The sequence below is a fragment of the Fundulus heteroclitus genome, chromosome 4, assembly GCF_011125445.2.
Source record: "Fundulus heteroclitus isolate FHET01 chromosome 4, MU-UCD_Fhet_4.1, whole genome shotgun sequence".
NCBI classification, from domain to species: Eukaryota; Metazoa; Chordata; class Actinopteri; order Cyprinodontiformes; family Fundulidae; genus Fundulus; species Fundulus heteroclitus.
The window spans coordinates 14991762-15008544 of NC_046364.1; the positions used below are offsets into that span (position 1 = coordinate 14991762).

General features: G+C 37.9%; 1 protein-coding gene across 1 annotated transcript in view; it reads left to right on the forward strand.

Moving 5' to 3' along the window:
* Window positions 1-16783, forward strand: part of gpc5a (glypican 5a) — a gene marked incomplete at its 5' end in the record, with an annotated part of 130122 nt that overhangs the window by 32702 nt on the left and 80637 nt on the right. Inside the window, 1 exon segment of the mRNA XM_036136137.1 lies at window positions 12449-12569. Coding sequence (XP_035992030.1) covers window positions 12449-12569 — 121 coding nt within the window.

The window sequence follows — 16783 nt, forward strand, 5'->3', positions numbered from 1 at the left end:
TAATAACAGTTCCTCAGACTTTCTCTTGGTTTGGACCTCTGCTGTGTTTACATACATTTTATATGAAGGTTTTGCACCTTTCTGAGTAAACCTTTCTCATAGTCTGTTGGTCTATTATTTTGCTGGGAGCACCAACATTCTGACATTTCTATTTCAAATGCAACTCAGAAGAAATGTTGCACACATCAACCCACCAATCATCCAGCGAGACATTGGGCATGCAGGTGTTTACATTTCTGTAATACAAGAAAGTTGTGGGTTGAGGTTTGTGTGTTAGCTGCCCTGTGTTTTAATCTAAGTTTGGATTGGAAGACAAAAGGGATCCCTTGGTTCATATTCAATACTGGGTTCATTGTAATACCAAAAATATTGTTATACATTTTAAATTAATTCACTGGCAACTGAATGTCTAGAAGAGACTGTAAAATGTTAACAGTATTGGTACTGTAATGTCTTGCAGCACCCAAATCATTACTTTAATTAATTTCCAGCAGTCTGGCTGTAATTTAATCCATAGTACTGTCACTTAAAACACCAGAATTGCTACAGCCAATAATCTATAGCATTTTATTGTAATTTAATATGCAGTTCTATTACTGCATTTTCCTACACAGCATCAAAACCACTTCAGTAATTAATTTAGAGTATAATCGCTCTATTTTCTATTACATATTTCTGTCTGTTTGGAAGTTTGACATTATTGGCACTCAGTGAACCCAGAGCTACGCCCTGTGACCTTTTTTATATTTTATGAATTGTATGTTCTGAATGTGTATATTTAGTCCCAATGAGACGTTTTATGATGACCTAATGGAGAGGTAACCTAATATGCAATTTATGGATTTTCCTTATTTTACTAAAAAGCTAACACGAAATCTCTGAAATTAACTTAGCCATCCATATTTCAAGTAACTTTACCAAAAGCAAAATAAAAATAAAAGATTAGTACTTTTTTTTTCTTCTCAAGTGTTTTATTGCAGTGTTAAAATATTTAATCAGAAAACAATGGCACATTATTATAAATAAAAATGTTTTTCTGACTGCATTTGTATCATTTATAGTGCTGAGAAAATGTGTTTGCCCCCCTAGAAATATCTTCTTTTTCAGCATGTTTTTGTTACACTATAATAATTTTGATCATTAAACAATCTGTCACATAATAAAAAAACTGGTCCTGAGGCATTGTTAGTGGAAATAAGGTGTACCATAATGGACGAAAAAAAAAAAAAAAAGAATAATACATAAGCTTAAATCTTTTTTGCAATTATCCTCATAATTTATCAAAAATATTTAACTACTAAGAAATTGTATGCTGATATCCCATGGTTAACTGCATGGGTATGTAATGATTCGCTTAGAAAATGGATGCAGGTGGGGACGAAATGGGGGCACAGTCTGCAAAAGGGTGAAGAGCCCTTTGTTTCAAATCACACCTTAAAGCAAGCAAACAGAGATAAATAAAACAAAACAAACGAACAATTTTGTTTTCATTATCTAATCTGGTCTATTATCTACTCTGAGAGAGTCTGACTACTTCCTTCTAAGTAGCTTATTGTTTGCTTTGATATTAACTGCATTGTTACGTCCTCATTTATAAGTCACTTTGCATGAAAGCGTCTGCCAAATGCGTAAACAGAAACATCTATTCTCTTTCCAGATAACATCTTCTCTTTGCCAAACATCTGTGGGATCTCTGCGGAGTGTTAACCACATGTGATTTAGTGTGGCATAAATCTAAGACAATAATATGTCAGATAAATATTTGAACTTCTTGAAAAAGCTTAATTTTCTGTCTGTGATGACACATTTAAATAAACTCTGCACTACTTAAAAAATATGAAGATATAATTTATCTTCATATTTTATTCTGGTAAATGGAGAAATTACAGATTTAAGAATTGTGGGCTAACTTTTCTGAAACATAACTGTAGGATATGAGTGTTTATCCAAAATCTGTGCTGCTTTGCAAACATCCAAACACACACGCACGCACGCACATCTTTAACGAGAAAATTAAGATGACAGTTCTGTCATACGTGTCCATTATGCACTTAGCTCTTTCTTTGTTTAAAATTAATCTTCCGTGTTTCTTCCAAATTTTGTTTGCTTTGTTGCTCTTGGTAAGCACCGAGTTAAGCTGCCCTTCTGATAATTTATTTCATTTTGTAGACCTTCCTGGACTTAATGTTCCTTTGTGCAAGCCCCCCTCAAAATACCAGCAAAAAGTGTAAATACCAATCCCCACTGACCACCAACCCACTGCCAGACCACATTAATTACAGCTGCCACACTGCTCCAGCAGGTCTGTCTGATTAATTTCATGTTTCTCGCTGGCACAAGTCAATACAACTTTAAGGCTCAGGGCTTCTTGGTAATTGGAACAAACATGGCAGTGGCGGTGTTTAGAGCTAAATCTTTGCCAGAGGCACAGTTCACTGCTGTCATATTATCCTCTTTGTCACACCTCTAAGTAAAGGAGCACAGCTCGAGATGCTCCTGCAAACCTTGTAAGCCTAATCATAATAATCCTTTATGAATATGCCCCATTACTGTTTGTCTGTGGAAGTTTTGTCAATGAATTTATCTGTCAGGTATGCATAACAAATTTCTACAAAGCAACAAAACTCCTGAGAAATATGGACCAGACTTCTCAATGTGTGTAGGAAATATGCATGCAGCTTTAAATAACCCTGTAGCTTATGCACTTTGCTTTCTTATCACTGTAATATTTCTTGTTCTGTTGTACCACAGAGAAGTTTCTCTGAAGCGTGGTCCTGCTATTGATTTTGAACATTAAAATGTGTGTGTTCTATTGTCTTGCCTGAGGTATTTTCTGTCCTTTTGAGCTTAATTGAACAGACTCCATATCGGTGTTTGGCTCTGCTATTTTCCTATTCCTTCTGCCTTTTGCAATGAGCCAGAAGGTCTTTTGTTTCCTCAGTGACAACTCAAAGGCAGGTATTTCCTTCTACCCTACTAACTGCAGGGCGGCTTTGTTTCTCAGTCAGCCAACCATGAACGGTGTGCATCGTCTACCCCCTTCATCTCCCAAGCTGTTAAACTCCTCTCGCTAAAAAAGTTTGATGAAAGTGCTCTTAGAAGAAACACATTTCTGTATTTAGACTGCCAGTTTCAGTTTTGTCTTTTCCTCCCTGAAATTGCGTTGGAAAAACATGAACGGTTTGTATTAGCTCGTCAGGTTTATTGCAGATTAGAATGTGAATGACTGTAAGGTGACCCCAGTATGGTTGGATAGTTTAGGCAAGGCAAGTTTATTTAAATAGCACTTTTCAGTAACAGGATGATTCAAAGTGCTGTACAGGAACAGAAAAACAATAAAGACATAGCAGACAAACAAAGAAATAAGATAAGCAAATCCTTGATTAGACTTCTTTCATACATTAACAAACATGCAGTAAGACTTAATTGTTTCTATTAATAATAAGAAATTAGCTAAGTATATTCTTGGGGATTTTCGATCCAAAGTAATTTCGTCCAAAGCTACAACGGAAATAACTTATTTTGTTTCATTGTTTCACTGGAATGAAAAAATTCAAAGCTCATTTTTTTCTATTCATACATTCCTCAAAGCTACAACTTAATGTCGCTGATCTTACCTTTCTAATCCACAGCTAAAATAGGAGATTTGTTTCTATTCATAATAAATTTTCTCTGGAACGAGCTTCATCACTAAAAATTCTGTGATGAAATCAGTTTATATCCATAAAGCTAAACCTTGAGGTCTTTGAGGCCAAATTCTGATAATAGCATTTGTTTTGGGCAGGCAGACTCTTGTTTCTGTCTGCCTTAAAGTCTTGCTAGTTCTTCTCAATGGCGATTCCAAAAAAGCCAAAATCGTAGTCATTCTGCCAGAGTATCGCTTCCAGCTTTCTCCGAGATCGTTCCCATCCAACCAGCAAGTTCAGAAATCGCAGCTGGCCTGCAGTTCTGTTTACATTTCGGTCTGAGTGCTGGTAGCAGACATATCGCTCACATAGTTCAGGCAGCCTTGACATGGGCCGAAACAGCTGACGACATTTTCAGAATTTCTCCATATTCCAGGTCACCGCCCACTCCAAAAAGCAGAAATCCTGTTATCATAAATCCAATTTTGAACACGTTTTCAACATCCTGGACAGACACACCATCCTCCGGCCACCGTGTGTCTAGGTGCACTTGTCCCATCGGGCACAGGGGGGCTCTCCTTCACCCAGTTTCCTCGTTGAGAAAATGTGATCAATTACGTTGAGAGTACAGCTGACCAGATCCATAATTTACAATGTGGAAGATATGTAAAAAGAGGCTCCAGAAATACTGATAGAAGCAGGCAGGGAAACGGGGGGGAAGGCGAGGGGAAAAGAGAGAGGAGAGAAAAGCGTTCACTGAGAAGCAGGAGGCTTATTGAGCTGTCTGCATGGATCCGAATGCCAACAAAACCCCCAGTTTAGTTTCTGTACGTTTGCTGTACAGCTATACCATGATATTTTTTGGAGGGGGGGATCATCTTATCTACTGGTTGTCACACATGCCACTCATTGTGACGTGCTCACCTGACGCCAATGTGCATGCTCGTTCCGTGCTAGTTTCCTCTTGCTCCGCATGCGCATTTCTAGTGTTTATGTGTCCAGTTAGTTTCAGTGTTAGCCGTTCATTGTAGCTCCGCTGCTCCCACCGTATACTTTAAAAATGGCTGAGAGTCGCAAGAAGCAAACTGTCTTACAAGTTTATTAGAAGAAGAGGAAGGCCTGAGAACAAAGAAGCAAGACTAAACTGTATTTGGGAGCTTTTTTCATACAATCCTCCTGAGGAGCAGAAGAGCAGGTAGGACTGTCTTGTGAATGCGCAGGTATTCAAAAAGTGACTTGTGTGTTTCTTACCTACTTTTCTGGAAAATTGCCCACTACACCTTTAAGAACTGCTAAATACAAGATAGCAAAAATAGTAGAAATGGATACAACCATTTTGTCACTGTGTTGAATAATTACTCTAAGTAGGAATACTCCCTTTCTCTGGTCCCTAGAATTAAGAAAAGAAGGAGAGTAAATACATTGTATTTACTCACATAGTAATACATTGATGTGAAAAGTATCCTACCTCCTTACTGGTTTCTTATTAATATTGTCACAATTAGATGTTTTAGGACATCAGACAAAGATAAAAATAAGAGTGATTATAAAAGGCAGTTTTAGAATAGTGATTTTAATTATAAAGGCTAATAAATGATCAAAACCAACCTGCTCTTATGCAAAAGTCATTCATCCTTTGTTAAATCACAAATTAACTGTATTTAACCATATTAGCCACACCCAGACCTAATTGCCCTCTTTAATATTAGCATAAATACATTTGTTTAATCGCTCCAGTCTGACAACATGAAGTAGGCTAAAATATCTCACAATTACCAGCAATTATGCGATGTAAAGAAATTCAAGAACAGTGATTAACATCTATCAGTCTGAAAAGGGTTATAAAGTAATTTGTAAGGCTTTAGGACTCCAACGAGTCACAGTGGGAGCCTTTATGCACAAATGAAGAATACATGGAAGACTGGCCTCCCAAAATGATCGAAGAATGCACCAACTATTTCTCCATAAAGTCCTAAAAGAAGCCAGAGGAGCATCTAGAGCATTGCTGGCCTCATCGGCCTCAGTTAAGGTCAGTGTTAAGGATTTCATAATAAGGAAGAGACTGCGGCATCCATGGGAGAGTTCCAAGGTGAAAAACAAAACAAACATTAGAATCAGTATCACATTTGCAAAAAACAAAACAAAAAAACTCTTGATGATCCTAAAGGATTTTGGAAAGATGTTCTGTGGACTGGCAAGACAATAGTGAATCTCCTGAACAGAGAAACTAGCAGAGTATCTCAGAAAAAGAACAACAGTACACCTCTGTGTTTTTATGTTGGACGGTCTGGGGCTGCTTTGCTGCTTGGGTGTGTGGGTTCTCTACCCAGGTATGTCCAAAAATATAGGTTAACTTGTCTCTACAAATTTCCCAAAAGTGTGTGTGTGTGTGTACATAATACAGTGATTTATCTTTTTAGTTTTTCCACATCTTTACCAGGGGTGCTAATAAATGTGGAGGTTTATGAGATGCTAAAAGCAATCCTAGCTTCCAAATTCACGATTAAATATATGTTTTTGGAATGTTTTAGACCGCAAGGATGGTGAAAGTTCTAACAATTACAATGTCAGTGCTACTGTTGAAACTTTATCCCTCATCTGTAGAAGTCTGTCTTAAATGCTCAGAAATAAATAAAAAAAAACAACACATCTCTAGAGAATCTTGAATGTAATATCTATTGGATAAAGATCAGTCTGCTTTCAGACATACTGTACAAACACTGTACACGTGTGAATGTACGAAAAAAAACAAAAAAAACATGCAGAAACCCCCAATGCTTTTCAGAGTTGCAAAGCTGGAGCAAAATACGTGAGCTAATGCAGAACAAATATCCTGCTGCTAAAATTACACTGTACGTGTTCAGCGGCTTTCCTTCCAGGAATCACAACCAACAGGCTAAGCAGACTGTCGAAATATGCTGTCGTTTGTTTGAGATTAAGCAAAGCTTGAAACAAAAGATTATATCATGCATACAACATGAACTAAAGAAGGATGCCATGCAAGAGGCTGTTTGGATTTGTTTTCTGTAACGGGGCTCCGGTTTGTTTTTACATTATTGACACATTGCACGGATGGAGGGATGTATCCTTGACTCCGTAGCATTTAAACGATTTACTTTTACATTCTGTGTTAAGAGCAATTTTTTATACTGTCCAGTTTTTGCTACACTTCACATCAAAGAGATTCAATTAAAACCAAAATAACACAACGAGCAGGCCAAGGAAATATACTTTTCGAGAGGTCGTAGCTGGGTTTAGGTGTCAGTGTGGTGTTACAGCTCACTTTATTCATACTGTGTGGAGAGGATTCGTACTCCTTATGCACCACAATTAGAGCAAATTACTTTGACATACTTATCTTGCTGTGTAGTGACGTCAAAGAAGAAGGCCTTAAGGGCCTCGGATTTCTTTTGCTCCAGACTTAAATGTTTTGCACTTACAGTACACCGTGGCAGAGTAAGAAAGGGATAAGATCCAAGGATGAAATGATTGAAATTTTCAATCTGGGGCTGAACAGTAGGGATGAGCTGCAAACCAAGCATCCCTTTGGGGAGAATTGTATGGATTATATGATCCTGTTGCTGGTCCACAGAGACTCTGGGCAATCACTCAGCTGCTTTATATCCTCTCGTAGGTGGTGCTTGATGCCACTGTGTTGCTTTCTCGCTCACCTTGAAGAATATACGATGACTGTGATCAGAGTTTTTCATCTCTGACACCTTTTAAGTTGCAGATTCTTATTCTCTGGTGTTATAGCCCACCAAGATGTTTTTTTGTTGCATTGCCAGTCCAGCAGCACATTACAAGAAACTGTATGCTTTTCAGACTATGAATCCAAGTGCTGCTCCGGAATACATGATGAGGTGCTTGCTTCTTTGTGAGTGTATGCACTGATAAATTTATCTACATTTAACTGCATCTTATTTGCATGTTGTAGTGTGAACTCAGTTAGGGATAGATTTGTACAGAAATCCTCAGAAATGTAAGAATTGAAATTACATTTCAAAAATGTATAATTTTGTTTACTTGTTTATGTGGAATTTTGTGCAGTGCCAGGCATAGAGATGACTGTGTTTATTCCAGCTCAATCTCCGTGTTTGTGTCCGGGGATTAAGCAAAGCTGAAGGCAGGTGCATCATACGCTGATCCTCCAGCACATACGGTTCAGGTGCACCTTGGTGCTTCCGACGCATCGACCTCTAGCCGCAGGCACCCGCTGCAGCTCGCAAACAAGACCTTGACTTTCACACCTGTGTTTCAGGCAATCAGTAGGTTTGGATGCACACATGAAGCCAGGGTTTTCAAAAATAAAAACAGGAAACTCTATGGAAGTCTGAAGAATAAACCCTGCTTAACAGCAAAACAGCAGCTGATGAAGCCTCAAAATATCCCACAAAATGTCTTTTCTTCATAAGAAATATTATTAGTACATTTCTAAGGTATTGTCAGTCACCAGAATGTCACTAATTGGAAAGCTGAAACATTAGTCAGCATTCAGCAAGAGTTTCAAGTATTTTGAGTTAAAGGGGTCCTATTACCCTTCCTTTTAAACAAGTTAGGATAGGTCTATAGGCTATTCAAAACATGTTCATTACATTTCATGCACAAAATCATTCTCAGATAATCAGATTTCACCTCCTCAGTTCCGACCATTTTGATCTCCTTTCAGAATGAGTAGCTTTAGGGCGCTGTCACTTTTATGCGAATAAGCTTTAGTTGGCCACGCCTCCCCAACTCAATATTTACACTTGCACTGTCTTTGGCAATGTAGCTTGGGCATTGCCATCAGAAATAAAATGAAGCCATGCAGCTCTGTTCTCTGTGACTGGGAGAATGTGCATGGCACATGTTGTTTATTGACGCCAACAACAAACCATTTGTCTTCTCCAGCAGCCATTGCACAGCGGTAAAACCAGCTAACAAACATGCTCCTCTTCTAATAATGAAGTGGGCGGAGCTCCACTTGGGTTGCTAGGTGAGGGGCAGTGCCTGCCGATTGTGACATCATAATCAGCAGGTTTTTGAAACTGCACATTTTTCAGACACCAATAAAACATTTACTTATTGCCATCAACCATCTGGATGTTTTTCTTTAGCACTTCCACTGTTCCTAGAAGCAATAGGGACCCAAATGGAAGAACAAAAATATGTCAAAACTGAATTTTGTATAATAAGACCCCTTTAAAGCCAGCTGCTAAAAATCACACTGTGTAACTATAACCTAAAATACAACATCTTGTATCCAAGAATCCAGTAAATGTACATGTTTTAAAAAGTGGCAAAAACATACATGAAAGGAATATTCATTCATTTGTATTTTTACAGAAAAGCAGAAAGTTGACAAAGTGCTATATAAAAGCTCAGAAAGAACAATGTACTTGATTAAAGCAAATACATTATGATTCAGTTCTACCAACTGTGAAAGATAAAACCCATTACAGCCAATGTGTGAGGAGTTCTAAAGGCTTTGAGCTGTTCGCTAAGACTTTTTAAATGCCACCTTTTGTTATAAAATGTAAACACCTGCTTCATGGAAAGCACTACTTTGATGCTGACAAACACTAGATGGAAATCTTTATATCACATGCAGAAAGTACTTACTGCTCAGGCCACATAAAAGACCTTTAACCCCTTGGTTGACCATGTTTGCCTCATAGATTATTTATGAATCCACAATTACACAGGATATATTTGAAACCATCAATTACATACAGCAGACTCTGACAGGCTGTGGTATTTTTCTACATGCACCTTTGTACCATGTGCAGTATGTACTTATAGTCTGTATGTTTAGCATTAGCATAGCTATTGCAACAATTATTTGTAGTGTGTATATAGTAGCCTGTTCTCTTAATAAGAGAACATATACAACATTTTTCTTTCTTTCATAGATATAAGTTGGTTGTTTTACAATTTCAAAACCGAGTGAATAACATTAAAACATGAAATCTGAAAGAAAATAGTAGTGACCATAATGCAAATCTGACATAGAAATGTCATTTTTTTTAAATACAACTCTTGGCATTTATATGTAAATCACTAAAGCATAGAGACCTAAAACTCACTTTAAATCTTTAGTTCAATTTTCATTTTCAGCAACGCAGCTGCAGAGACGAAGACGGCAGGCTGCAAAACGAGAAGAAAGAGCTTGTAATAAAAAAAAGAAGCGGAGATAACGGACTCCTCTTTTTTCAAGGTGGAAACTGAATGGCGAGCATGTTTTTCTAAAACTAATCACATTTGTGAGCTCTGATTTGCAGGAAATTAACTTCAAAATTACATCTCAAAGATCCAGACAATCCTATGTTTGAGTTCTGCCACCCACCTTTTCTTTTGAATAAATTAAGCTTCCACGCTTGCAGCATTTTATTTATTCATAGTTTTTTCCTTTTCTCTTTGACTTTGTAGTTTTTGATAGTCATAGCTAATTTGTACTTGTTCCCACAAACCATTTCATTTTGGTTGCAAATGGCGTCTGCATTCTAATTCAGATATTCAGGTTGAAAGGCCAACATCTTCCTTATCAGAACCTTCACAAACCCATGTGCTCGGCGTCAGCAAAAAAGAAGAAATATTTCAGCAATAACAGACTTCACCTTGATCCTCTTGTATGATTTAAATGATACAGTAGAGAATGAGATGTGAGTGAAATGTGTTCAGTCACTTGCTGTCATGGACACAGTCATTACCACCGACAGACTAAAGGAAAGCTAAAGACTGAGGAGTCCTTGAGCTAAACAGAGGTCCATTACCAGCCTATAACAACAGTTTATTCTTATGTGGGTTCTGTTACGCAAGCACACACACACACACACACGCACGCACACACACTCACAAAAAGAGAGAAAGATAGAGAGTCAATCAGTGGTTTTGTTTCCGTGAGGAATTGTCACCTTGCAGAAGTTTTAGTTTTAAAGCTTACGCAGGAATACCAATTTTTTGCGCTGGAAACCAATCAAATTGTGTTTTCTGCACATCAAAATCCAGTCATAACCCTTGGAAATACTTGCAAAATCAATCATTGTTCCTGTGTGAGTTTGGAATAGTTATCTTTTCATCATCAGAGACAGAGTAGATTTGATTCAGTGTGAAGGATTTTCAGATACATCGATGGCTCTTTTGATTGTAGGAACCAAAATTCATCTTCTTTTCTTTAAACCACCAGTATTTCTAATTCAGAATGTCTGTAACTAACAATATTTAAGTTATGAAGACAACAAAGCCAGTTTCCTGAGGTAAATTTACAGAATTGGTGTCATTTAAAAATATCTTTTCAGTGCCAAAACATTGTTGCTAGTTTTAGATTAATTTGTTCTCATAAGTTTCAAAGCAACGTCTTCTCCTTTACGCAGTTATGATTTTTCTTCTTCCTTTCCTTTTCCGGTTGTTGTTACTCGCAATTAAAAACTCGCTTGTATTTAGCAAGCATCCACTAACCCACTGACCCACCCAAATTTACCAGTTTACAGTTCATCTGATGTGTGGTTCCTACTGTAAAAGTACCTGGGTTTTGTGCTTTTATTGTAACATCTATCCTTTAACTCGAATAAAGGAAACTAACAGAAAACTGAGCAAAACCATTGAGAGATAGTATAACTGAGTGCAACAGTAACATTTTTTCTGGTTCTAGGTATGCAGAGTAGGCTGGAGCCAGAAGACCTGAATGGTCTGGAGGGTTTATACGCTGATAACAAGTCTGTGATGTTTAGGTGATAAGCCATTTAGTGATTTATAGACTAACAGAAGTATTTTAAAGTCTATTCTCTGAGATACAGGGAGCCAGTGTAAGGACTTTAGAACTGGGGTGATGTTCTCTACTTTCTTAGTCTTGGTGAGGACGCAGGCAGCAGCGTTCTGGATCAGCTGCAGCTGTCTGATCCACTTTTTAGGCTGACCTTTGAAAACACTGTTGCAGTAATCAATTCTACTAAAAATAAACGCATGGATTAGTTTTTCCAGATCCTGCTGAAACATTAGTGATTTAATGCTGGAAATCTTCTTCAGGTGATAGAACGCCGACCTTGTAATTGTCTTTAGATGCTTTTGGAGGTTCAGGTCTGAGTTCGCCTGTTCTCACTGACAGTTGTGCGGTGGGAGCCTGCTGGAAAAGAAACGGCTCTAGGTGCTCAGCTAGCTAATCACACATTTCACCATCTGTTCCGGCGCTTTGTCCCACTGGCAGACAGTGTGGGAATTGTAGGAATTTGCCACAAGAAATGTAGGCAACAGTACGCTCAACGATGAAGGGTAAAACATCCGCGGAGAGTCAGCGTGGCATCTGCACAGCTAACTGTATGCGCACAGTACGCCCTGACTATGTGGGAGACTTTAGACAGCTCGCCCCTGGAGTATGCGCTAGCAACAATAAATCTAATAAGTTAATTAAATGTAAAACTTTTATTTTTGGCCTTATCTTAGAAACAGGGCAGTGTAGTCCTGCTACTCTGTCCTTCCGACAGAGACGGATAGCTCTCCCTCTCAGGAGAGAGCTGTGTACATGAAGGGGCAGAGTGATATTACACACTTGGAATAGAATATTTAGTGCACCTTTTTATCCGGTGTGCCTTATGTGTGGACAAAGACACACATAGACATGTTAATTCACTGTGTGCCTTATAATCCGGTGCGCCTTATAGTCTGAAAATTACGGTAATTTGACTCAGGGTCAAGGCTTCTGAGCTTTCTGAAAAGGAAAAGCCAGGGTGTGCAGGAATTTACCACTGAAATTACTCGGAATAGCCACTAACCTAACGTTCTGAAATGTGGCTCTGGTGTTTATAGGGATAAATGTTTACCTGTTCATCTGTTTGTGTTGTTTGCAGCTATACACGGCGTGTAGTTGGCAATGGAATCAGAGCCCAGAGTACTAACCCTGAAGTCAAAGTGAAAGGAGAGGACCCTGTAATAAACCAGATCATCGACAAACTGAAACACATCAATCAGGTAAGATCCTTTCATCCTTTATACATTTTTAGAGATATTGTGATTTCATCCTCACAATTTTCCATTTTTTTTAGAGTCTGTTGTTTTTTTATGCACAAATATACATGCACATGTAGAAAACCTTCACATTCACCTTGTCCTGTTGAACATTTTATTTAAACAGTGCTATTTTTAATAACAATACAGTATTTTTTCTTATGATGTAACTTTTCCTTTGTTTTCTGCTGGTACACCTTAATCTTCCCACAGTGGGACAATAAAGGGCACTTCTATTATATTCTACTCTATTCTATTCCATTTACTCTCATTTCCTTCAGATCCATATTTCCATGGTTCATTCAAACATACGGTAACTACGCCCTTAGAAAATCTTTTTTTTCAGGCATTGAGATGCCTCTTGTTTATAGGGCTAAAGCCTTTCACTCTTTACCGTTAATTCTCATCTAAAATGGTTTGTTTATTCCCTCTTTCATATTCCCGGTAACAATCCGCATAGAGAAAAATAGTCTCAAATGCAGAATCATTTCTAAGGCAATGAATGAAAAAATCAATCATTACACATTTAGAACCCCATTTGGTCTGGTTTGTGCCTTCATATTTACAATTTTTTTTTCTTTCCCAAAATCAATGTGGCTTTTTCTACCTGCCGGTCTGCCTTTATGCGCGTTTATGCTGCCATGGCACCTCAGTACTGTTTATCTCTCCGGATGATGAGATTAGAGCAGTTTACGGGAGCACTTTTCTTTCCTCTCGCCTCAATAACAGCTGCTCTGGCTGGATTTAGGCTGTCGAGCTGCAGCGGCAGCTTCAGATGTCTGTTGCTTCGGTTTCCCAAGTGGCGGGCTGAAGGCCAGGTCATCTCTCTTGACCTCATACTGGCACCCCCTCCTTCACTAATTCTCGCCATCTGTGGGGTGTCAGAAGACATAAATCTATATCATAACCATCTGAGAGCCTGTGTTCTGCCTGGTTGACATTCACGGTGTGTGCAGTACCTTTTTGCTGTTTGCATCCTAAATGTGTTTCCTCATGTCTCCTTTGGCTCTGTGAATTTTTAGTTACAGCTGGAAAGATTGTTTTGTAATCTTAAATACTCAGGGATGGCTCATCTGATTTGGAAACGGTTTATGTGATTTACTTTAAATACTATGGAACAGATTATGATTATGAGCTTTACCCAGATTATATAACCACATACAAACTGCTGAGACCAAATATTTCAGCCAGAGTTATTTTAAACTCTATGTTGTTCTTTCTACATTCTGTTATTGGTTTGGCATGTTTAATTATACTGTATGCTCTTTTCTATATTCATTTTATTTAAAATATGTCTCTTGTTATCTTCCAAATTGTTCAGTTGCTTTATTTTACATTGTAACGATGTAATTTAAACACCAGTCCCAAGATGGAATTGTATTAAAATCTGCATGCCAGGATCATAACATGTAAATAAAACTCTAACTACAGCTCTCACCACACATTGGTTCACCTGGTGAAGATAATTAAAAACAAATTAAAAGCAATTTGTGTTTTCCAGCTGTAGCCAGATCTGACATTAAGAAAATAAGAAAATGCCTCTAATTTGAGTGTATTTATTCTCTGGGGGAAGCAAATCTCAATGAAATAAGTGTAACTGAAACATTTTTAAAATGTATGCTTTTTAAGTTGACCAGTCGCTTTTTTGCTGTTTAGGAAAGGCAGATGTGTGTTCCTTTTTGTGTCTGGGAGTGGCTACAGGAAAATAATCATTGGCCTGAACTTGTCTTTGCTTACTGTCAAAGCAGCAGTTAAAAAGTATAAAACCAGAACTATGACAAATAGAGCTGGATGAAAATAAACTTGGTGTAATATAGACAATAGTTCTTGAGGGTTATATGTACAGTCATATTGAATAAATCAGAATATTATTGAAAAGTTTATTTATTTCAGTAGCTTAGTTCACAAAGGAAACACTTTATATACATTTACACAGGCTGATGATGTTTTAAAGGCTTTTATTTCTGTTCATTATGATTTTTTCCCACCTCCAGCTAATAAAAACACTGCATTTAAGATTAAAATGTAGCATTAGACCAATAAAAAAAAGCATATTTCTTAAAGCAGAAATTGGTGCTTAATGAAAAGTATGTTTAATACCTGCCTAAAGGTAGATTTCTTTCAAAGGGTATTTTTTTTTAATCTGACAAACATGCCTCTTAGAAAGGCATATTTGAATTTATTGAACGTGACTGTACCCGTCAAGTCTCTTATAAGCAACACAGCAGACTGAGAAGACCTTTACTTCTAATTGAATAATTGTCTTGCTGTTTTATAATAACTTGACCCAAATCATTTGCACATAAATACAGACCTTAAACCGAGACTAACGTGAGCTGCGGTTTTTAGGCATCGTTAAACCAATAATGACTAAGAATAACAGAAAGTCATGGCAGTGATTGAGTGCTGTAATTTGACCGACCTAATGTCAGTTACCTTTTTTATGAATACACACGGATGCACACGGTTGAGCTATAATTGGGAAGCAGTGAGCCAAAACCAAAGACAAACAGCCAGTTGACCAGTCATAAAAATGGATTTGATGCGCTTAATTTAACTTTGCGTTTTGGCCAGAGAGGCTCCACAGGTTGGGCTCTCTGAGCTGCATGCATCAATGCAGGTGAGTAATCTGTTCTGAATGACGCGCGGTGTTTTTCGAAGCAGACAGCTGTTTCGGGGCTTTTGTTGTGTATTACTGTGGGGTTTATTGTACTCTATTTACAAAGACGGTGGTTCATGAGTGAAATGCTCTGTAGTAGAGGTTCTGGCTGAAACCACTGGACCAGCCTATTTAACGATATGATTAGGACTGGTCAGAATGTGGGATGGAAACCATGTTTTTATAACGTGAGCAAAGCATATTCAGCTGTTCCTGTAACATCTAGAACCTGAAGACTTAAACGATTTAAAATACGTCATTATTTTGGTTCATTGTGTTGGTGGTGCATCTTCTGCATGACTGTGCTGTTGTGTTACGTAGGAGTTTTTACGGTGTGAGCAAAGTCACAAGGGTGTCAGGAGCTTTTGCCCACGTTTCATTTTCAGCAGTTAGATGATTGAAGGGGTTCTTGTATGGAGACAAATTTCTGCCAAAACGTTGCACACAAAAAAAAGTTTTGCACACAAATAAAACTTGTTTTGCACGCAAAAAGATATGTTTCACACAAAAAAAATTGTTTTGCAAACTGTTCGCCAACCTTGCACTCAAAATATCATTTATAAGTTTTCCTCGAGCACAAAACGGTCTCTGCTCGCACAAAACAGCCTCTGCTCGAGTACGAAACAATCCCACTACCGCTGCGGTAAATTTGTGCCAAAAGTCACGTGATGCATTGAGTTGTTGTTGTTGTTCAGACTTCCCGACAGCAGGGGGCGCACCCGAAAGAAACTGAAACGCGCCGGTTTGGCTGAAGAAGAAAAACGTGATATCACAGCTAACAGCATCAGCACCCCACAGGTAACTTTCAAAGCTTTCCCGGTGAAAAAGTAATAGCTCACTGATAGATCATGTAAGATTTCAGTTAAAGGCACTGTTTAGTTTTATCTCTGATCTAAAAATGCTGTGTAACGGACTTTTGAAAAATAATGTATTTAGACTATGATTTAACTCTCCTTTCAGAATTCAACGTGTTTGGAGAGACGTGTGGTGCGCAGGAACAAACATACACAACAATGTGCTGCACTCAGGAGAGGACAACAGTTTGCTTGAGCTGTCAAACATGTTGGATAACTTCTGTTGTCACTATTTATTTATCCCAAGACTACAACTAAGTTTTCACACCATCAGCAGTGGCTGAGATGACCATTCACTCAGAACTGAGGGGAATCTAACACTCAAGTCAGTTATGGGAGATGGGAAGCATCCAGCATGGTGTAGTAGAAACAGAAATCACAGAGGTAAGATGGATTTTTTTTGTGCGTGCTATTATACAGTTTCTCACAATGCATATATTTCAAACCAGAAATTAATTTATCTGATCATTCCAATACAACAAAACATTGAAAACATCAGAGAGGTGGCATTGAAACTGTTTTCTTTGAAATGTGTTTATTATTAAAATAATTAATGGATTTTGGAGTCTTTTTTTCAATCCTTAGCTCCATGAATTAAATTATATTCAGTAAGTTGTAGCAACAGAATCATGGCCTCTTTTTTATTCTCTATATATCTCCATCTT